The 24,445-nt window shown below is 42.3% G+C and overlaps 1 protein-coding gene across 14 annotated transcripts in view; it reads left to right on the plus strand.

The window, feature by feature from the left end:
• dym (dymeclin) overlaps positions 1–24,445 on the plus strand; it is a 559,079-nt gene that overhangs the window by 424,021 nt on the left and 110,613 nt on the right. Inside the window, exon 17 of one of the 14 annotated variants that reach the window (XM_072574656.1) lies at positions 2,131–2,808. The exons of the other annotated variants lie outside the window; for them this stretch is intronic. Within the exon in view, the coding sequence (XP_072430757.1) occupies positions 2,131–2,205 (75 nt within the window). The 3' untranslated portion in view covers positions 2,206–2,808. Of the gene's footprint in view, positions 1–2,130; positions 2,809–24,445 lie in introns of those variants that run through there. 14 annotated transcript variants of the gene reach the window in all.

A 24,445-nucleotide genomic window follows, 5' to 3' on the forward strand; every position in this document is an offset into this window, starting at 1 on the left:
AGGAGTGGCAGATAGATTTTAATTTGGATAAATGTGAAGTATTGCATTTTGGTAAAACAAGCAAGGGCAGGACTTATACAGTTTTAATGGTAGGGCCCAGGGTAGTGTTGTGAACAGAGAGACCTAGGGGTTCAGGTATATACTTCTTTGAAATTTGCGTAACAGGTTGACGGTGTTTAAGAATGGATTTAGCATGCTTGTCTTCATTGCTCAGACCTTTGAGGATAGGAGTTGGGATGTCATGTTGAGGTTGTATAAGATGTTAGTAAGGCTGTTCTGGAGTACTGTTTACAGTTCTGGTTGCCCTGATAGAGGAAGGATATTACTAAGTTGGAAAGAGTTCAGAAAAGATTTATCAAGATTTGCTGAGAATTGGAAGGTTTGAGTTATAAAAATATGCTCTAAAGGTTGGGACCTTTTTCCACTGGAGTGTAGTAGATGGAGGGGTGATTTATCGAGGTTTATAAAATCATGAGGGGCATGGATAAGATGAATAGCAAGGGTCTTTTCGTGAAGGTGGGGGAGTTCATAACCAGGGGGCATATTAAGATTAGAGGAGAAAGATTTAAGAAGGGCATGAGATGCAACTTTTTTTCACAGGGTGATTTGTTTGTGGAATGAATCTAAAGATAGTACTTGAATAGGAAAGGTTTGGAGTGATTTGGGCTGAATGCAGGCAGGTGGGACTAGTTTAGGTCAACGTGGTCTAGTTGGACTGAAGGGTCTGTTTCTGTGATATGATTCTATGGTTCTATCTTGGTGTCATCCGCAAAGCTTGCTACCATGCATTTAATCTCCACATCCAAATTATTGATAAAGATTGAAAGTAGTGAGGCCACAGTACTGATCTCTGATTTCAGTTTGTCAAACCAAAGAATATCCATTAATTCAAGAGATCGAGCCCAGCATTGGAGAGAGATTGATTCCTTGAGGGGAAAGCCCAGTGTGGAGCAACTGCAAGCCCATGGCTAGAAAAGGACTATAATTTTGAAACTTCCAGCTTTATTTCTTTATTGACTACTTTATACTGAGAAGAACTATAATATTGAACTTTTAATTTATTTCTTTATTTTTCTACTTTGTATCTATGACTTTGTACCTAGGTATCTTGTACCTAAAATGGTACCTTGAATGGCAACATTGTAACCCTTTCACTGTACTCCTGTAGCCCTGTACTTGAAGTACACATGACGATAAAATCTAATTTGAATTCTAATCCCAAGTCACTACTTCCTGTTAGGCCACCAATTCTTATCTAAGCTAGTATATAATCACCAACACTTTGTGCTCTTAACTTATGTAGTAACCTATAGAAATCCAAGCATACCATTTTTGGTTCCCTTTTTCTGTCTTGCTGCTTATTTCCTGAATTCTAATAAATTAGATAAGTACAACTTCCCTTCACAAAGCTGTGTTGACTGTAGCTGATCATGTTATGAATTTCTATATATCCTGCTATAACCTATTTAATAACGGATTCTGGTTCCTTTCCATAACAGATGTTCAGCACATTGGCCTATAGTTTCCTTCTTTCTATCTTTTTCCTTCAGTGTAATACAACCATAGAGCTGGAACAAACCTGCAGCACAAGGCTTCAGCTGGGTATAGAACATAGTGTGATGCTGGAAAAGCACAGCATTCAGGCAGCACCACATTCTTGACTGATCGTTGGCATCTGCAGTACTCACTTTCGCCTGGGTATAGATCATGTCAATGTGCTGCAGGTTGAGAAATGTCAAGGATGAGGATGTGGAGGTGTGGGGTGGGTGGAAGGTGTGGTGTTGTACAACAAAACTTGTTAGCATTGGAGAAATACTTCTGCTTCTTATGGTGCACAAGTTATATTTTAAAAGCACTTACGTAATGAATTCAGCCTTCATTGCATATTTACCAATCGCTTTGGGGTATAGTCAAAACGTTGGACTAGGAGAGGCATAATCAAAATTTGGACTTTGCAATGCTAAAAATAGAAAAGCATTCTCCATGCAAAGGATGTTAGAAGCATGGAGCTCTTCCCTGATTTATAGAAGATGCTAGATCAAATGTTAATTGTAAAACTGAGATTGATCTTTTTTTTGTAACCCAAATGTATTGAAGATTTTTTTTCATTTCTTCTTTCATGTGCTGAAGGCATCATTGTCAATCCCAGTGCAGAGGAGCCTGGATTATCCGAATGCCTCCAGCGGGAGTATTTTGTCCAGATAGTCGAATGTTTGGATAATCGAATGCCGGATAACACAGTTTAGCCAAGCATCGGGACTTTGCAATCTTGCCTGGATAATCTGAAATTTAGATAATCGAATGTTGGCTAATCGAAGTTCCTCTGTAGTTAAGGCAGGCAACTGGAAACTCACAGTCATTTTTGTAGACAGAATGTAGATGTTCAGCAAAGCAGTCATCCAGTCTTCACTTCATTTCCCTAATGTAGAAGAAACCCTGAGCTTCCAGTTGCCTGCCATTTCAACACATCACTGGCAACATCTTAGTTTCAGGCTTGCTGCAATGCGCCAGTGAAGTGAAGTCCTTACAAGTGGGAAGGACAACACCTCATTTTTCACTTGGGAACTCTGAAGCTTTTTTGACTTGATATCGAGTTCAACAGTTTCAGGGCTTGAGCACCTTCGCCCATGTCTTCACCCCAACCCCACGCACCAGGCCTTCTCATTACATGGGATGCTACCACGCATAGGAGAAAGTGAGGAGTGCAAATGCTGAAGATCAGAATCAAAGAGTGTGGTGCTAGAAAAGCACGGCCGGTCAGGCAGCATCTGAGGACCAGGGACATCGATGTTTCGAGTATAACCTCTTCATCAGGAAAAGCTTCTTTTTGAAATATCAATTCTCCTGCTTCTCGGATGCTACCTGACCGGCTGTGCTTTTCCAGCAACGCACTCTTCAACTGCTGCCACACAACCGTATTAGCAGCTCTTCATTTTCCTAGGCTGACCTTTACCCACAAAAAAGGTCTGTCCACCTGTTTTTGGTCTCTTTGGATTCTATCTCCACCTATCATTTACTCCTTCCCTCCGCCATATCTTATGGAAAAAAACAACCTTTTCCTAGCTATCATCAGTCCTGAAGAAGGGTCACTGGACCAAAACATTAACTCTGATTTCTCTTCCTGGATGCTGCCTGTGCTGCTGAGTTTTTCCAGCAATTTCTATTTTTATTTTTTGATTTCCTGCATCCTGGGTTTTGTTTTGTTTTGTTCAGAGGACTGGAACAAGCTAGCTCTTGTTTAAAAAGGACCAAGGAAGTAGGCTAATTAGTTACAAACCAGTCAGCCTGGCCTAGATGGTGGAAAAAGTATTGGAGTGCTTTTTACCCCTTGTGTGAGGGATCATTGCCAGAGGGCAAAGAGTTTGAGTAAATGGTAAGAGATTTAGAGGGGACCCAGGGAAAAAATTTCATCCAGGAGTTGATATGGAACTGGAACTCTGTCTGAAAGCATGTTCGATGCAGCAGTCTTAACATTGTTTAAAAAACACTTGGATATACAATTGACAGTGCTTTAGTGCACAAGGTTACAAATCTAAAGCTGTAAATTGACATTAGGCTGCTTGTTGGCTAGCACCAACATTACAAGTAAAATGACATCCTTTCGTGCTGCAATTTGCTATTTACTATGAAATATATATTGATCAGAAAAATGTTGGAAAGAGTTAGAGTACAGTAGAAATTTCTCCTGAGGCTACCATTGCATGTTCATAATCCTACACACCGAATGAAAGAAAACAGAGAATATTGGTCAATGGATATTTTTCTGACTAGAGAAATGTTTGTGGTGGGTTGGGATCTTTGCTTTTCCTGATCTTTATTAATTATCTGGATCTTGATGTGCAGGACAGAATTTCAGAGTTTGCAGATGCCACTAAACTTGAAATAATTGTGAACTGTTTGGAGTTAACTGTGGAACTCCAAAAAAGCATTGACAAGTTGGTGGAGTGGGTAGTTAGGTGGCAGATATGGTTCAGTGCAGGAGTGTGTGATATGATGCAGTTTGATTGTTAGAACATTGAAAGAATATACAAGATATTTAAATCAAAATCTGTTGTGTTTTAAAAATAGATTTCACTCTAGAGGAAAAAAAATTCAACTCGTACCAATGTTAGTGTGCTGAAATGGAATTTTGTTAAAAATTCGTTCTTCTGATACTGGCATTGTCATTTATGGCCGTGGGAAGGTGGAGCTGAATTGTTTGGTTTGTTTGCATGTATCAAATTGGATTGTCTTTTCAACAAAAGTGTTGAAATAAACAAAAATGGAGAATTTTGAGCAGCATACGGTATTTGAAAGTTTGAATTGTGTTGTAACTTTGTGATACGTTCAACATGCACACTTAAGCAAGTGAGAATACTTTTAGAAATAAAACAATATACTTTTCCTCTTGATCTCTTTCTTTGCCACATCCTTAGCTAGAAAAGTTAATCATTGTTTTTCGTCTTTGTGTGTTGTGTGCACAATTTCTTGGATCCCACCTGCCTGACTCTGCTGCTTTTCCTGTTTGTACTTGATCATTCAGAAGATTTCCATGAAAGCGTTTTTTAATTGGGAGGTATCTTGGAAGCAGTGAGCTGTGTTTCTCATCCTGGCAACTTCAGAGATTATAGCACTAAAGCACCGTACACATTTGGATTTTGAAATTTAGCTCTATCTATGAGTACTGGCTTTTGCTTCCAGTATTGTTTAACACCTGTTTGCAAATTAAGAGAGGTGCTACATAAATAATTTATGGAGAACATCATCAGCATGGAGAGTAAAAGGAAAAACATAGTTAAAAAACCTTTCACAGATATAATTTGACTTACTTGTTTGCTGATACTTTATCATCTCTCTTACAAAAAAAAATTTCCTCTGCAAAGATGAGTTCAAAGCAGGACAGCTGCACTCCTTATTTGGGAGAGAGTATGTTGGTTTATGTTGCCTATTCTTGACGTCTCTTAGAATTGTAGTTTCCTGACAGTGTCCAAGCAGGCCATATGGCCCATCGAGTTCACACTGACCCTCCAAAGACATCCCACCCAGACCAAATCCCCCCTCCCAAATTCACCTAGCCTTCACATCCCTGGACACAATGGGATATTTAACATGGCCAACCTATCTAACCTGCATATCTTTGGACTGTGGGAAGAAACAGGAGTACCGAGAGGAAAAAAAGCAGACACTGTGAGATTGTGCAAATTCTACACAGACAGTCACCCAAGGCTGGAATCAAACCCGGGTCCTTGGCACTGTGAGGCAGCTGTGCTATTTTAACTGAACTTCTCCAGGAATTTGTTTCTTTATCTGCAAGTTCATTTCCATAATGAGATGATGTCAACAACAAGGACTGAAATTTTCAATAGTAGTACTACTTTGACTTAGCATACTATTATATTAATGAAATATAAAATGAGTTTTAAAAAACCATGCTGAGATTAAAGCACATTTGTGAAATTGCAGTGATGACCAGTCTGTAGCATTGTCAGCTTTATTATGGAGTAATGAAGCAGAACATGGCTCAAAATAATAATTATTTCCCAAAGACTCTTGTTGAAATCTTCTCAAGGGCTACTTTTTAGTTTTCAACTGTACCAGTGAGATGGGTTTTAGAAAGGAAATGAAGTCCCGAACATAGAATATTGGCATTTAGGAAATATGCTTAACAGTAAGAACTCAAATCTAATGATCTCAGGATTTGCTACCAGTGTCATATGCTCGTCAGAGAATAAATAACAAGATATTTGGATAAATACGTGGCTGGAAATATGATGCAAGGGGAAGGGTTTCAGATTCCTGAGACATTGAGACCAGTTCTGAGGGAGGTGGAACCAATACAAACTAAGCAGTTTATACCTGGGCAAGACTTGACTGATCTAAAACTGACATGAATCAAATCCAGCTTTTCCTTGAAATATAAAGGTTTGGCAAATGGAACACGAGACACATTTTCATGAAATAAGAAAGGTGTTTGCATTTGCACTAAGGAACAGAAATATAAGGTTAAATTGTTTGAGATTCTGGTTGTCATGACATCCAGAATAAAGGTGCATAAATGAAAGAGAGCCAATGAACAGTTTTTGTGAGTTGAGCTTTTAATATAGATGTGTTGTAAACACATTTGGACCCTACATTATGAAAAAAAACATAAATAGTGAGGGGCTAATAGTAAGGATTTATCTAAAAGTTCTTGATTTCATCTGGAATGAACGCTACTTGTTAAGCCCTTGGTGTGTTTGTAATTTAACTTGACCCAGAATTCAGAAACTATGTTGACATTGAAGCATTATATTCCAATGTAATCAGCTTCAGATTCCACATTAACGCTTTCTCAAACCGACTATTTGTTGAATAAAGCTTAATGAAAAATGATGATAACTTGGCTCCATTTCGGTTTCCACATCAGAGTACTTAGCAGTCTGTCAAGAATTTTGTCAAATTTCTGTTAAAGAAAAAAAATTGCAAATGCAAATCTGTGGAGTTGTGCGAAATAAGACCATGGCAGCTATTGTATAACTATGCCATTTTTGCAATATTAATTTGTAGCACCAGAGGTGGTGACACATAACCACAATATGATGACATACTAAGCATGAAATTGCTGCTTTATAACTTGTATTGTGATTTCATTTCCTACCGCAAAAGACTAAGGGTTCTGTACAGACTGTGACTCTGAGGAAATGAGGCAGCAGTAGTGTGAGGAGACAGTCTGATGTCTCGAAGTCTGCTTCAATTAAAATGATTCACTATAGAAGATGTTTAAATGTAAGTTTTGCATTCAGTTGTGTGACCATAATCTCAACTAAAACCAGTATAACCCTGTACAATATTTTCCTGCTTTGTTTATAGATGTGTTTGTTTCCATTAAGCTTGGGGCATAATGATTGACAGGTCTGGCAGCATCTGTGGAAAAAGAAAAACATAATATTCATATTAAACTTGAAACATTAGCCCTGTTTTTCTCTCCGCAGATACTGCTAGACCTGCTGAGATCTCCAACATTTTCTGTTTTTATTTCTTTGTCTGATTGCTGTTTACAACTGCAACTAATATATGATCAGATAAAAATGATGAGCAGGAGGGCAATCGGCCCTGACTCATGAAGTCAAAATAACTGATACAACGTAGCTACATATCCCTTATCCTCAAGCAGCCATTTAAACTACTGGGCAAGTTAGAAAAGAAATGTAAAACCAAGTAAGGTGAAAAGATTGAAAATTCCTATCCAGCCCCGTTTGGCAGACCAAATTGACTATGCCTATCCATTTAGCTTTTGAAGGTACTGATTGGGTGTAGTCACCATGAATTTATGAATGAAAAGTTGTGTTTGACAAATCTGTTGGAGGTTTTTGAGGACATTACTAACATAATTGATAAAGAGGACTTGATGCATGTAGTATACTAAGACTTTCAAAAGACCTTTGGTAAGATCGCCCCCCCCCCCCCCCCCCCCGAGAAGGCCAGTTATCAACATTAAAGCATATGGGATAGGACATAAAGCAATGGCATGGATAAATGATTGACTACAGATGGAAAGTAAAGTCATAAATGGGTCATTCTCACATTAGCAGGCTATGTCTAGGCAGCTTGGTGCTCGGTGGTCAGCACTGCTGCCTCAGCACCAGGGACCTGGGTTCAATTGCAACCTCAGACAACTGTCTGTGTGGAGTTTGCACCTTCTCCCTGTGTATGTTTGGGTTTCCTCCATGGTCTAAAGGTGTGCAGGTTAGGTGGACTAGCCATGCTAGATTGCCTGTAATGTCCAGGGATGTGAAGGCTAGGTGGTTTACCTATGGAAAATGCAGGAAGAGGGTGGAGTTGCTTCTGTGTGTGATATTCTTTGGAGAGTCAGCATCAACTTGATGGGCTGAATGGTCTGCTTCCTCACTATAGGGATTCTATGAACTGGGAAAAAAAGAACCTTTTAACATTAAACCTGGCTGCACATGATGTAATTTACAGGAGTAGCACCTGATCATTCTTAATGTATTATGTACCTGTAGAAACCATCCCAAATGTGACAGACCTATTTTTTTAAAACTGTCCTGATAATGAAGCTTGTTTAAACTAGCAGTCAACCCTGTGTCCTTTTTAATTCATTCCATGAATGTGGTGTTCACTAGCTAGGCCAGCATTTATTGCCCATTCCTCATTGCAGTTGCAAAGACGGTAGTAATTCATCTTCTTGAGCCTTTAAGTTTGGTGTGTTATACTCTCAATTCTGTCAGGGCAAGAGTTCTAGATTTTGATGCAAGAATAGTGATGCATTTCCATGTCAGAATGGTGAGCGGCTTGGAGGGGAATCTGCAGGTGGTGGTGCTTCCATTGTGTCTGCTTCCCCGGCCCCTCTAAATGGTAGTGGTCATGGGTTTGAAACATGGTGAGTTTTCTGCAATCCATCTCGTCGATAGCATCCCCTACTTTTAAATGGTAGGTAGAGTAAATGTTTGTGGATGCTGTGCCAATCAGGAAGGCTGCTTTGTCCTGGAACGTGTCAAGCTTCTTGAGTATTATTGGAGCTAGATCATCTAGGCAGGTGGGGAGTATTCAATCACATTCCTGATTTGTTCCTAGTAGATGGTGGACAGGCTTTGGAGAATCAGGAAATAAATTACACTCTGCAGGATTCTAAATCTCTGACCTGCTCATGTAGCCACAATATTTATTTGGCTAGTTCAGTTCCGTTTCTGGTCGGTAGTACCTCCAGGATGTTGATAGTGGGAATTCAGCAATGGTTATGCCATTGAATGTGTAGGGCAAGGGTTTATCTCCAGATGGAGATAGTTATTGCCAAGTGCTTGTGTGGTACAAATATTGCTTACCACTTTTGAACCCATGATGAATATTTTCCAGGTCTTTCTGTATTTGAGCATAGATTTGGTTTAATATCTCAGGAGTCACAAATGATTCCGAAAATCATGCAATCATCAGCAAGCATCCCCATTTCTGACTTCACAATGGAGGGAAGGTCATTGATGAAGCATCTGAAGATGGTTGAGCCTAGGACACTACCCTGAAGAACTCCTGCAGTTATGGTCCTGAAGCAAGATAACTGACCTGCAACAATCACCACCGAAATCCTTGTGTTAGGTATGGTTCCAATCAGCGGAGAGTTTTTCTGTGATTCACACTGACTCTATTTGATTAAATGAGCAAATCTAGAGTTAGTTTGGAAATAATAGTTGGCAATAAAGTGGTATCTGCAGGTTAAGTTCTTTAGTTGTGAGCTTTGACCAGGTTTTTTTTTGCTCACGGGTTCCAAGGAAAAAGCAGGCTAATTAAAAGCCAGCTGAAACTGAATCCTCATTAAATGATGCAGGCCATTTATATTGGGAGCATATATACCAAGGCAACCTAGCCCCACTAATGTCCTTTAGGGATGGAAGCTGTCATCCATACCTGATCTGGCCTACATGTGACTCTAGACCCACAGCAATGTGGTTGGCCCTTAACTACCGTCTGGGCAATAAATAGTGCCCTCATTCCATGAATGAATAAAGAAAAAAGTTCAACTTTGCACTTGAAAGTACAGCTTTAAATAGAGTGCCGGAGTTATGCATCTCGAGGACTTCAACAGAGGAAGAAAAGGGGTGTTTGGTTGTTTTTTTTGCCTAAAACAGCTGGTTGTTGAGTAGGATTGATGTGGATTTCTAGTCATTAAATCAAAATAAGGTCATAGAGTACAGAAAATGGCACTTCAGCCCTTTGAGTCTGTGCTGGTCAAAAGCAACCAGCAAACCTTTCAAATCCAATTTTCCAGCACTTGGCCCTAACCTTGTAGAAGAAAGTGAGGACTGCAGATGCTGGAGATCAGAGCTGAAAATGTGTTGCTGGAAAAGCGCAGCAGGTCAGGCAGCATCCAAAGAGCAGGAGAATCGACGTTTCGGGCATGAGCCCTTCTTCAGGAATGACCTTGGCATATCAAATGTATATCTAAATACTGCTGATGATATTTAAAACCACTACCACCCTTAAAGGCAGTAAGTTCCGATTCCTTTCATCCTCTGAGTGAAAAATGGTTTCTAAACTTGTTGCCCCAAGGGCATTCATCCCTCTTTGTTTATTCTTGTCTACCTTGTTTATGCCCCTCATAATTTTATATCACTCAATCATATCTCCTCAATTTCCTCTACTTTAAGGCAAACATCTCCAGTTTACTTGTTTTCATAACTAAAACTTTCCTGCCCAGGCAAAACCTGGGAAATCTCTGCTCTCTCTCCGTTGCAGCCTATAATATGGATTCCAAAATTGATTCAATACACTGGCTGTGAGCCAACCCACATTTCATCAGCATGTTCTTAAATTCTGCCTGGGCTAATAAATGCAAATATCATATATGCCTTCTTATCCACATTATCTTTCTGTCCCTCTACCTTAAGGGACCAGTGACATGCACATTAAGGTCCCTCTGATCCTCTTTCTTCCCAGAGTTGTTCTGATCACCACGTATTCCGTTGTCTTGTGTTTCCTGCCAAATTCCATCACCTTGCCCTTATCCGAATTGAATTCTCTTTGGATTAGCCCATCTGACTAGTCTGTCCATGTCCCTCTATAATCGATAAAGTCTTCAGTTTGTGTTTAGCGCTCTAGCCTTTTTTTACCCTTTAGTAACTAGGTAGAAGGTCATAAGATGTAGAAATAGAAGTAGACCATTCATCTTATCTATTTTTGTATACAAACCATACAATGTGGAAACAGGCCATTTGTCCCACTAAGTCCATACCAACCCTTCAGAGACCATCCCATCCAGACCCATCTATTATGCTATTCAGTGAGGTCATTGCTGACTTGTTGATAGTCAGCTGACTTTATTGCCATTTCCCCAAAAGTCTGCCTCGATAAAATTTTAACCATTTGGCCAAGAGTTGACTTTGTTTTTAGGGTTTTGCTGTGGGCTGACCTAGAGCCCCCCCTGTGTTCAGGACATGTCCTGAGTGAGACTATGCAATTGCATTCACTCATATGGTGTTCCCCAAGCTCAAGCAAAGGTGTCCACTTCTGTCAGAATACCTGTAACTCCACTTGCCACATTTTCTAATGACAAAGCCAATTGTAATGCCTGTTTGAAGTCCAGTTGGGTTTTTACACAGTCACGTCATTAATCCCACATATCAAGCGGTCTCTCAATATCTCACTATAGGGTTGAACCTAAATCACATGCCTCTGCCAATCATCTCAATCTCATCAAAAATCTGTTCTCGACGTTTGAGTAAAACTGATAGCATCTCGGAATTTGAGGAGGTTTGCAGTTGTAACATTGCTAGCTAAATCTGTCAATATCTTGAATGGTTTTAGTATCTGGTGCCTCAGACAAAGTTAGGTTCCTAATAACCGAAAAAGCTGTGGGTCCACAAGCTGTCAGGAGAATAACTGATTGCTTTTCATTTGCCTCAACAATTATTTGTCTGAAAAATAAACACATTCTTTCCACATGCTTGTTCCAGTCTTGATGGCAGATCGAATGAGTCAAGCTTCCCAAATAGCAGGGCCATTTGGAGGGCAGAAAGAGCCATGAAATGTCCTCTGCAAATTTTTAAAAACAAATTTGTGGAATGTGGCTGTCAGCATTTATTGCACATCTCCGTCTGCCGTTGAAGAGACTTTGTAGCAATTGGTACAACTGAATGGCTTGCTAGACCATTTCAGAAGGTAATTGAGGGTCAACCACATTGAGTGGGTTTGGAGTTACATGTAGGCCAGATTGGGTGAGGATGGCAGATTTCCTTCTCTGAAGGACGTTAGTGAACCAGATGGGTTTTTCCGACAATCAACGATGGTTTAATGGTCGTGATAGTCACAAGTAGAATACAAATATAATGAGGAGAAAGTGAGGACTGCAGATACTGGAGATCAGAGCTGAAAATGTGGAATTCCTGAAGAAGGGCTCATGCCCGAAACATCGACTCTCTTACTCCTTGGATGCTGCCTGACCTGCTGTGCTTTTCCAGCAACACATTTTCAGCTACAAATATCATGAGGGTAACTAGGGAGGGGTCCACTCCCGGACAAAGGAGGGAATTTCTTTTATTTAGCGCAGGAGGAAGTATGTGACATCCTTAATGAGTATTTTGCATTAGTGTTCACCAAGGAGAAAGAAATGAATGATGGTAAGTTTAGAATGAAATTTGTTGATCCTCTAAGGCATGTCACAATTAAGCAGGAGGTGGTGTTGGTGTCTTGAAAAACATTAAGATATACTATCGAAAAGATGGGAGGGTGGGGTTGCCTTATTAATAAGAAATGAAATTAAATTAATAGCAAGAAACAGAAGTTGGGTCTGATGGTAGAGAATTGAGGACCTGCAAAGGTTTAAAAACACCACAGTTGGAGTTGTCAATTTAGAATGGAATTGAGATATTTCTTCAACCAGTGAGTGATGGGCCTGTGGAATTCATTACCACAGAGTGCAGTGGAGGCCAGGATGTTAAATGTCTTCAAGGCAGAGATTGATAAGTTCTTGATCTTGCAAGGAATTAATGGCTAAGAGGAGAGTGTGGGTAAGTAGCATTGAAATGCCCATCAGCAATGATTGAATGGCGGAGTGGACTCGATGGGCTGAATGACCTTACTTCCACCCCAATGTTTTATGGTCTATATACATGCATCCAAATAATCAGAAGCTGGGGCACAAGATACACCTGGAAATAGAAAAGATATGTAAGAAGGGCAAAGTTAGTCCTCATGGGGATTTCAATATGCAGGCCGACTGGGAAAATCAGGTTGGTAGTAGTTTGCAAGGAAAGGAATTGTGGAATGTCAATGCAGTAGCTTTTTGGAACAGCTTGTGGTGGAACCCCATAAGGAATAGGCAATACTGGATTTAGTGTTGTACAGTCAGGTAGACTTGATAAGAGAGCATAAGTTGAAGGAACCCTTAGGAGGCAGTGATCATAATATGATTGAATTTACTCTGCAATTTGAGAGGGAGAAAATAGAATCTGAGGTAAAGCTATTACAATTGAGCATGAGGGAGGAACTGGGTAGAATTGATTGGGAGAGGAGCCTAGCAGGAAAGACAGTGGAACAGCCATGGAACATTGAACAGTACCGGCCCTCAACGTTGTGCCGACTTTTCACAATACATAGAACATAGAACAGTTCGGCCCACGATGTTGTGCCAACCATTGATCCTCATGTATGCACCCTCAAATTTCTGTGACCATATGCATGTCCAGCAGTCTCTTAAATGTCCCCAATGACCTTGCTTCCACAACTGCTGCTGGCAACGCATTCCATGCTCTCTCAACTCTGTGTAAAGAACCCACCTCTGACATCCCCTCTGTACTTTCCTCCAACCAGCTTAAAACTATGACCCTTTGTGTTCGCCATTTCTGCCCTGGGAAATATCCTCTGGCTGTCAACTCTATCTGTGCCTCACATTATCTTGTATACCTCAATTAGGTCCCCTCTCCTCCTCCTTTTCTCCAATGCAAAAAGTCCAAGCTCAGTGAACCTCTCTCTGTAAGATTATCCCTCCAGTCCAGGCAGCATCCTGGTAAACCTCCTCTGAACCCTCTACAAAGCATCCACATCTTTCCTATAATAGGGCGACTGGAACTGGACGCATTATTCCAAGTGCGGTCTAACCAAAGTTTTATAAAGCTGCAATAAGATCTCACGTCTCTTAAACTCAATCCCCCTGTTAATGAAAGCCAAAACACCATATGCTTTCTTAACAACCCTGTCCACTTGGGTGGCCATTTTAAGGGATCTATGTACCTGCACACCAAGATCCCTCTGTTTCTCCACACTGCCAAGAATCCTATCCTTAATTCTGTACTCAGCTTTCAAATTCGACTTTCCAAAATGCATCACCTCGCATTTATCCAGGTTGAACTCCATCTGCCACCTCTCAGCCCATCTCTGCATCCTGTCAATGTCCCGCTGCAGCCTACAACAGCCCTCTAAACTGTCAACGACACCTCCAACCTTTGTGTCGTCTGCAAACTTGCTGACCTATCCTTCAATCCCCTCATCCAAGTCATTAATAAAAATTACAAACAGTCGAGGCCCAAGGACAGAGTCCTGTGGAACACCACTCACCACTGACTTCCAGGCAGAATATTTTCCTTCTACTACCACTCGCTGTCTTCTGTTGGCCAGCCAATTCTGTATCCAGACAGCGAAGTTCCCCTGTATCCGATTCCTCCTGACTTTCTGAATGAGCCTACCATGGGGAACCTTATCAAATGAATGCTGAAGTCCATATACACCACATCCACAGCTCGACCTTCATCAACTTTTCTAGTCATATCCTCAAAGAACTCGATAAGGTTTGTGAGGCATGACCTGCCCCTCACAAAGCCGTGTTGACTGCATTTAATCAAGCCATGCTCTTCCAGATGGTCATAAATCCTATCCCTCAGAATCCTTTCTAACACCTTGCAAACAACAGACGTGAGACTTACTGGTATGTAATTGCCGGGAATTTCCCTATTTCCTTTCTTGAAGAGAGGAATTACATTTGCCTCTCTCCAATCCTCAAGTACAACTCTAGTGGAGAGCAAGGATGCAAAGATCTTCGCAAGTGGCGAAGCAATCGCATTTCTTGTTTCCCAAAGCAGCCGAGGACAAATCTGGTCTGGGCCTGGCGACTTGTCAATCTTAATGTTTGACAAAATTTTCAGTGCATCTGCTTCCTCTATCTCTATCCATTCCAGCATGCACACCTGCTCTTCAAAGGTTTCATTCACTCCAAAGTTTGTTTCTTTTGTAAAGACAGAAGCAAAAAACTCATTTAGGGCTTCCCCTACCTCTTCAGACTCCACACGCAAGTTCCCTATGCTATCACTGATCGGCCCTACTCTTTCTTTGACCATTCTCTTATTCCTCACATAAGTGTAAAATGCCTTTGTGTTCTCCCTAATCCGTTCTGCCAAGCCTTTCTTGTGCCCCCTCCTGGCTCTCCTCAGACCATTTTTAAGCTCCTTCCTCGTCTGCCTGTAAACCTCTAGAGCTGAGCTTGACCCTAACTTCCTCCCACCTTATGTAAGCTACCTTCTTCCTTTTGACGAGAAGCTCCACCACTCTCATCATCCAAGGTTCCTTTATCTTACCCCTTCTTGCCTGTCTCAGGGGGACATATTTATTCATCACTCACAACAACTGTTCCTTAAACAGTCTCCACATTTCTATAGTGCCTTTACCATGGAACAATTGCTCCATACTTCCTAACTCATGTCTAATCATATCATAGTTTCCTCTTCCCCAATTAAATATCCTCCTATTTTGCCTAATCCTCTCCTTCTCCATAGCTATGTAGAATGTAAGGCAGTTGTGGTCACTATCACCAAAATGCTCTCTCACCACAAGATCTGATACCTGCCCCGGCTCGTTTCCAAGCACCAAGTCTAGAATGGCCTCTCCCCTCGTCGGCCTGTCAACGTACTGAGTTAGGAAACCATCCTGAACGCACCTTACAAAAACAGCTCCATTCAAATCTTCTGCTCGAAGGAGGTTCCAATCAATATTGGGAAAGTTAAAGTCACCCATTAAAACAACCCTACTACGTCCACACTTTTCCAAAATCTGCCGACCTTTGCTTTCTTCCATCTCCCTGCTACTATTGGGGGGCCTGTCGTAAACCCCTACCGAGGTGACTGCTCCCTTGCTGTTCCTAATTACCACCCATACTGACTCAGTAGGCAGATCTTCCTCGACAATGGAAGCTTCTGTAGCTGTGATACCCTCTCTGATTAGTAGTGCTACACCCCCTCCTCTTTTTCCCCCCTCCCTATTCTTTTTAAATGCTCTAAACCATGGAACATCCAGCAACCATTCCTGCCCCTGAGAAACCCATGTCTCTGTTATGGCCGCAACATCATAGCACCAGGTACTGATCCATGCTCTAAGTTCATCACTTTTATTCCTGATACTCCTTGCATTAAAGCAAATACACTTTAACTCATCCCTTGGTTCCTTCCCAGGAAAATCCTTCCTAAAGGAAAGCTAACTAGCTGGTCTACCTCTTGCTCATCTGCATCAACTCTCACCTCCGGTATACAGCTCAGGTTCCCACCCCCCTGCCATACTAGTTAAAACCCTCTCAAACTACTTGAGCAAACCTTCCACCCAGGACATTGGTCCCCTTCCAGTTCAGATGCAACCCGTCCTCCTCGTACAAGTCCCATCTTCCCCATACTTGAGGATCAAACTCACTTACATAAGCACCTTACATTTTACTATCAACCATGTGCCTATCCAAGAGTCACTTAAATGTCCCTGATATATCTGACTGTACTACCACTGTTGGCACTCTCTGTCTAAAGGAACTACCTCTGACATCTCCCCTAAACCTTCCTCCAATCACCTTAAAATTATGCCCCCTCGTGATAGCCATTTCCACCCTAAGAAAAAGTCTCTGGCTATCCATTCAATGTCACCCTCATCTTGTATACCTCTGTCAAGTCACCCTTCATCCTCCTTCGCACCAATGAAAAAAGCCCTAGCTCCCTTAATGTTTCTTCATCAGACATTCCCTCCAGTCTAGGAAGCATCCTGGTAAATCTCCTCTGCACCCTCCCTAAAGCTTCCACATCCTTCCTGTAATGAGGCAACCAGAACTGAACTCAATATTCAAGTGTGGTCTAGCCAGGGCTTTATGGAGCCGCTGTATATCCTTGCGGCTCTTAAACTCAATCCTCCTGCTAATGAAAGCTAACAACACCATAATGTCGTCTTAACAACCCTATCAACTTGGGAGGCAACTTTGAGGGATCAATGAACATGGATCCCTGTGTTCCTCCACACTGCCAAGAATGCTGCCTTTAACCCTGTAGTCAGAATTCAAAATTGTCCTTCCAAAATGAATCACTTCACACTTCTCCAGGTTGAATTCCATCTGCCACTTCTCAGCCCAGCTCTACATCCTATCAATGTTCCGTTGCAACTTACAACAGTCCTCCACACTATCCAGAACTCCACCAACCTTCATGTCATCGACAAACTTACTAACCCACTCTTCCACTTTCTCATCCAACTCGTTTAAGAACAGATCCCTGCAGGATCCACTGATCACCAAGCTCCTGGCTGAAAACTTTCCATCTGCTACCCACCTCTGTCCTCTATGAGCTAGCCAATTCTGTGTCCAGACAGCCAAATTTCCCAATCCCATGCCTCCTTACTTTCTTAATGAGACTACCATGGGGAACCTTATCAAGTGCCTTGCTAAAATTCATGTGCACCATAACCACTGCTCTACCTTGATCAATTTGTTTTTGTCACATTCTCAAAGAATTCAGTAAGGCTCGTGAAGCATGACCTGCCCCCTCAAAGGTAAAAACAATGACTGCAGGTGCTGGAAACCAGATTCTGGATTAGTGGTGCTGGAAGAGCACAGCAGTTCAGGCAGCATCCGAGGAGCAGCAAAATCGACGTTTCGGGCAAAAGCCCTTCATCAGGCATAATGAAGGGCTGCCTGAACTGCTGTGCTCTTCCTGCCTCTCTCAAAGCCATGCTGACTCTCTCTAGTCAAATTGTGGTTTTCCAAATAATCATAAATCATGTCTCTCTCAATCCTCTCCAATAATTTGCCTACCACTGACATAAGACTGACTGATCTATAATTCCCAGGCTTATCCCTTTTCTCTTTCTTGAACAAGGGAATAACATTCGCCACCCTCCAGTTGTCTGGTATTGCTCTAGTGGACAGTGCGGATACAAAGACCATTGCCAAAGACACAGCAATCTCTGTCCGTAGTAACCTTGGGCATTCCTGATGAAGAGCTTATGCTCAAAACATCGACTCTCCTGTTCCTCAGATGCTGCCTGACCGGCTGTGCTTTTCCAGCGGCACACTTTTTGACTCTGATCTCCAGCATCTGCAGTCCTCACTTTCTCCTATGCCCTGTCTGCCCCAGGGACTTATCTGTCCTCATGTTCTTCAACATTTCCAGCACATCCTCCTCCTTAATGTCAACGTGTTTGAGCATATCGGCCTGTTTCATGCTGTCCTCACAAACAACAAGGTACCTCTCACTAGTGTATACTGAAACAAAGTATTCATTAAGGGCCTCCCCTACATCCTCTGACTCCAGGCACAATTTCACTCCAATATCCCTGATTGGCCCTATCCTCATCTGGCTATCCTCTTGTTCCTTACAAAAGTGGAGAATGCCTTAGGGTTTTCCTTAATCCTCCCCACCAAGGCTTTTTCATGTTCTCTTCTAGCTCTCCTAGGTCCATTCTTCAGTTCCTTCCTGGACTGACTACCTTGTAACCCTCTATAGCCCTGTCTGATCCTTGCTTCCTCAACCTTAAGTAAGCTTTCTTCTTCCTCTTGACTAGATGTTCCACATCTCTTTTCATCCCAAGTTCCTTCACCCTCTCCATCCCTTCCTTGCCTCAGTGGGACAAACGTATCCAGCAATTTCTCCCCAATCACCCTCCACATTTCTCTCATGAATTTCCTCGAGAATATCTGCTCACAATTTGTGCTTCATAGTTCCTGCCTAATAGCATTGTAATTCCCCCTCTCCCACTTAAATATTTTCCCATGCCATCTGCTCCTATCCCTCTCCACGACCTATAGTAAAGCTTGGGGAGTTATGATCGCTATCACCGAAATGTTCTCCTACTGAGAGATCTGACACCTGATCTTGGTCGTTGCCAAGCTCCAAATCCAATCTGGCCTCCTCTCTAGTCGGTCTATCTACAGAATCCTTCCTGAACGCACCTGACAATATCTGCTCCATCCAAACTATTTGTACTCAGGAGGTTCTAATCAATATTAAGAAAGTTGAAGTCACCCATGACAATAACCCTGTTACTTCTGCACCTTTCAAAATCTGCTCCTCTGTGTCTCTGTTGCTATTGGAGCATCTACAGAAAACTCCTAATCAAGTGACTACTCTTTTCCTGTTTCTGACCTCCACCCATAATGACTCAGTAGATAAATCCTCCTCAACGATCTCCTTTTTTGCAGCAGTGATACTATTTCTGATTAACAATGCCACTCCCCCACCTTTTTTTAACCTCCCTCCCTATTCCTTTTGCAACGTCTAAACCCTGGAACATCGACAACCATTTCTGCCCTGTGATATCCAAGTCTCCGTAATGGCCACAACATAGTAGCTCCAAGTACTGATCCGTGCTGTAAGTTCATCACGCTTATACCTGACATTTCTTGCGTTAAAATAGACACACTTCAACTTATCACACTGACAGCAACTTTGCCCTATCAACTGTCTATCCGTCCTCACAGACTGTCTACGCACTGTTCACCAGCTACCCCATCCTCTGATCCATAGCTCTGGTTCCCATCCCCCTGCCAAACTAGTTTAAACCCTCCTGAAGAGCTTTGGCAAACCACCTACTTAGGATATTGGTGCCTCTCCAGTTGAGGTGCAACCTGTCCTTCTTGTACAGGTCCCACCTTCCCCAGAAGGTATCCCAATGATTCACATGTCTGAAGTCCTCCATACATCAGCTCTGCAGCCATGTGTTCAGCTGCACTTGCTCTCTGTTCCTGACCTCACTCGCCCATGGCACCGGTAGCAATCCTAATATTACTACTCTGCTCATCCTGGCCTTTAACTTCCGACTTAACTCCCTATGCTCCCTATGTTCACATTTCAGGTCCTCCTTCCTTTCTCTACCTATGTCATTGGTACCGATGTGTACCGCCACTTCTGGCTGTTGACCCTCCCCCCTTAAGAAGCCTGTAGACTGGAAGGGAGTGGATAAGGTCCTGGAATGGTAGGAGTTTCTTGGAGTAATTCAGGAGATACAGCAGAAATTCATCCCTAGGAAGAAAAAGGAGGGAGGATGAGGCAACCATGTTTGACTTGGGAAGTCAGGGATAGCATAAAAGCAAAAGAGAAAGCATATGATGTGGCAGAGGACTGGGAAGCTTACAAAGACCAACAGACGGCAACAAAAAAACAATAAGGAGGGAGAACATTAAATATGAGGGTGAGCTAACCAGTAATATGAAGGAAAACTTTAAGAGTTTAAAGAGCAAAAGAGGGGCAAAAGTGATCATTGCATCACTGGAAAATGATGATGGAGGGATAGTAGTGGGGGACAAGAAAATGGCTGAGGAACTGAACAATTACTTGGTGCCAGTCTTCACAGTGGAAGACACAAATAATATCCCAAAATCTCAAGTCAGGGAAGAAGCAGAGCTGAATATGGTGGCTATCACCAAGTAGAAGATACTAGAAGAACTGAATAGCCTGAAGGTAGATAAATAACCTGGACCAGATGAACTACACACCAGAGTTCTTAGGGAGATAGCTGTAGTGGACGTGTTAGTGGTGATCTTTCAGGAATCGCTAGAATCAGGGAGGGTTCCAGAGGACTGGAATACTGCTAATGTGACATGCCTGTTTAAAAAGGGAGTAAGGCAAAAGACTGAAAATTACAGACCAATTAACCTAACCTCGGTTGTGGATAAAGTACTGGAATTCACTGTGAAGGATGAGATTTCTGAATACAGGTATACAATCCTTTATCCGAAATCCAAAAAGCTCAAATCTAAAGTTTACTCGTGAAGATTTTTTAATATAATAAGATTGTTTGGCGTGCAAACAGTTATTCCAACTCCACATTCACTAGACCCACATCACTCAGATGTGACTTTGGTGGGGGGAGGGGTGTGGGGTTCGTGACCCAGCACGGGCAGGCATCAGTTTTGTCTCGGGGCTCGTACTCACAGGTGCGACAGTAATACTATTTTAAATGTTACCGTTAAACTGTCACTTATTTCGAAATCTGAAAAATTCCAAATTCTGAAAACCATCTGGTCCCGAGGGCTTTGGATAAAGGATTGTGTAGCTGTACTTGGAAGTGTGTGGTAAAATAGGGCAAAGTCAGCATGGTTTCATTAAGGGGTAGTGATGCCTGACAAATCTGCTCGAATTCTTTGAGCAAGTAATGAGCAGGTTAGACCAAGGAGAGCCAATGGATGTTATTTAACTGTACCTCAAGGCGACCTTTGACAATGTGCCTCACAGGATGCTACTGAGTAAAATAAGGGCGCATTGTGTCAGAGGCAAGATGCTAGCATGGATAGAAGCTTGGCTGTCTAGCAGAAAGCAGCAAGTGGGGACAAAAGGGTCCTTCTCGGGATAGCAGCCAGTAACCAGTGGTGTTCTGCATGGCTCAGTGTTGGGACCACAACTTTTCACTTCATGCATTAATGATCTAGATGAAGGAACTAAGGTATTCTTCTAAGTTTGTAGATGATATAAAAATAGGTAGAGGGTCAGGTAGCATTGAGGAGGTGGGGAAGCTGTAGAAGGATTTGGACAGGTTAGGAGTGGGCAAAGAAGTGGCAGATGGAGTGCAATGTGGGCAAGTGTGAGGTCATACACTTTAGGAAGAATAGAGTCATGGACAATTTTTAAATGGGGAGAAAATTCAGAGGTCTGAAATGCAAAGAAACTTAGAAGTTCTAGTCCAGGATTTCCTCACGATAAACTTGCAGGTTGGGAAGTTTAGTTAGGAAGACAAATGCAATGATGGCATTTATTTTGAGAGGACCTGAATATAAAAGCAGGGATGTACTTCTGAGGCTCTGGTCAGACCACATCTGGAGTATTGTATGCAATTTTTGGCCCCATAATCTCAGGAAGGATATACTGACCCTAGAGGATGTTCACGAGAATGGAGTTTAGAAGGCTGAGGGGGGATCAAACAAAAACATACTGAATGGCCTAGACAGAGTAGATGTTGGGAAGATGTTTCCATTGGTAGGAGAGACTAGGATCTTAGAGAAAAGATGTTTCCATTGGTAGGAGAGACTAGAACCGTAGCCTTAGAGAAAAGGGAAGCCTTTTCAAACAGAGATAAGGAGACATCTTCAGCCAGAGTGGTAAATCTATGGAATTCATTGCGACAGAAGGCTGTGGAAGCCAGGTCATTGAGTATATTTAAGACAAAGATAGATAGGTCCTTAAGTATCAAGGGGATCAAGAGTTGGGGGAGAAAACGGGAAAATGGGATTGAGAAACCTATCAGCGATGATTGAATGGCGGAGCAGACCCCATGGGCTGAGTGGCCTAATTTCTTCTCCTATGTCTTATGATCTGATAGGATCTATCCCAAGATATTGAAAGAGGCAAGCGAGGAAATCTCTGAGCCCTTGACAGATCTTTATATCCTCTTTAGCTGCAGGTGAAATTCAATGTTATTACTTTGTTCAAGAAGGTCAACTGGGATAATCTATGAAATTATAGATTGGTGAGTCTTGCATCACTGTTCGCAAAATTATTGGAGATGATTCTTAGGGAGAGGATTAACTTGTATTTAGAGAAGAATGGATTTAGTAGGGATAGTCAGCATGGCTTTATGCAGGGGAGTCTTGTCTCACAAACGTTATTGAGTATTTTGAGGAAGTAATGAAAGTAAGGCAGTGGATGTTGCCTACATCAATGTTAGCAAGGCCTTTGATAAGGTTCTAGGAGAAAGTGAGGACTGCAGATGCTGGAGATCAGTGCTGTAAATGTGTTGCTGGAAAAGCGCAGCAGGTCAGGCAGCATCGAAGGAGCAGGAGAATCGACGTTTCGGGCATGAGCCTGAAGAAGGGCTTATGCCCGAAACGTCGACTCTCCTGCTCCTTCGATGCTGCCTGACATGCTTTGATAAGGTTCCTCATGGTGGGCTGGTGTGAAGATCAAATTGTATGACATCCCTTGCGAGTTGGTAAGTTGGATACAAAATTGGCTTTGTCATAGAAGACACCAATTAGTTGTGCATGGTGTGCTATAGCATCAGAGGCTGGAGAGAAAAAAAAAGTTTTTTAATTCATTCATTTGCTTCATTGGCTAGGCCAAGGGGAGGAACCACCATATGTGGTTAACTGAAGAATTTAAGATAAGCTTCAAACTTAAAGAAAAACATTTAATTGCACAAATCTGAGTGGCAGGTCAGACAATTGGACAGAACATAAAGAATAGCAGAGAATGGCTAAAGGATCAGTCAGGAGAAAGAAATTAGAGTGGAAGAGAAGACTGGCTTTAAGTGTAAAAATTAATAGGAAAAGCTTCTTTTGTTATTAAAGAAGAAAAAGAGTAATTAAAGTGTGTTGGTCCCCTCAAGTTTGAAATGCACTACTGTCTTTACCACAGAGGGCACAAAAACATTCCAGTAACAGCTGTAAATCAGGAGGTAGAATGGTGAGAAAAACATTGGTGAAATTAAACTTACTAGAGAAATGGAATTAAGCAAACTGATGGAGTTGCGGCTGGCAAGTCTTGATGAACTACATTCTTAGGACCTTCAGAGAAGCAGCTCATGAGATGGTAGATGTAATTTTCCAAAATTTATTAGATTATAGAAAGGTTCTATCAGACTAGAAAATTGTAATTCCTCTATTCAAGAAGGAAGCGAGGCAGAAAGCAGGTAGTTATAAGCCAGTTAGCTTGACATCTGTTATAGGGAAAGTGAGGACTACAGATGCTGGAGATCAGAGTCGAGAGTATTGTGCTGGAAAAGCACAGCAGGTCAGGCAGCTTCCGAGGAGCAGGAGAGTCAATGTTTTGGGCAAAAGCTCTTCATCAGCCCTTCATCTGTTATAGGGAGCATGATATAATTGAGGTTAAAGCTGGGCATTTAGGAGATCTCAGTAATTAGGAAGAGTGAGTGTAATTTTCTAACCAGGTAAAAACAAGGACTGCAGATGCTGGAAACCAGAGTCCAGATTAGAGTGGTGCTAGAAAAGTACAGCAAGTCAGGCAGCATCCGAGGAGCAGGAAAGTTGACATTTCGGGCAAAAGCCTTTCATCAGGAATAGAGGCAGGGTGCCTGCAGAGTGGAGAGATAAATGAGAGGGGGTGGGGCTGGGGAGAAAGTAGGATAGAGTACAATAGGTGAATGGGGGTGGGGATGGAGGTGATAGGTCAGAGAGGAGGGTGGAGTGGATAGGTGGAAAGGAAGATAGGCAGGTAGGACAGGTCATGGGGACAGTGCTGAGCTGGAAGGTTGGAGCTGGGATGAGGTGGGGGAAGGGGGAATGAGGAAACTGGTGAAATCCACATTGATGCCATGGGGTTGAAGTGTTCCGAGGCGGAAGATGAGGCGTTCTTTCTCTAGGCATCGGGTGGTAAGGGAGTGGCGGTGGAGGAGGCCCAGGACCTGCATGTCCTCTGCAGAGTGGGAGGGGGAATTGAAATGTTGGGCCACGGGGCGGTGTGGTTGATTGGTGTGGATGTCCCAGAGATGTTCCCTAAAGCGCTCTGCTAGGAGGCGTCCAGTCTCCCCAATGTAGAGAGGACCGCATCGGGAGCAACAGATACAATAAATGATATTGGTGGATGTGCAGGTAAAACTTTGGAGGTGAGGGAGGAGGTGTGGGCGCAGGTTTTGCGGTAGCAGGGGAGGGTGCCAGGAAGGGACGGTGGGTTGTTTGGGGGCGTGGACCTGACCAGGTAGTCAATTTTGTAAACTGCTTAGTCAAATTCTTTGAAGAAGCAACATGTCCTTCAGATAAAGGCAAACCTTTAGATGTAACTGTGCTTATATTTCT

The sequence above is a fragment of the Chiloscyllium punctatum genome, chromosome 1, assembly GCF_047496795.1.
Source record: "Chiloscyllium punctatum isolate Juve2018m chromosome 1, sChiPun1.3, whole genome shotgun sequence".
NCBI lineage: Eukaryota > Metazoa > Chordata > Chondrichthyes > Orectolobiformes > Hemiscylliidae > Chiloscyllium > Chiloscyllium punctatum.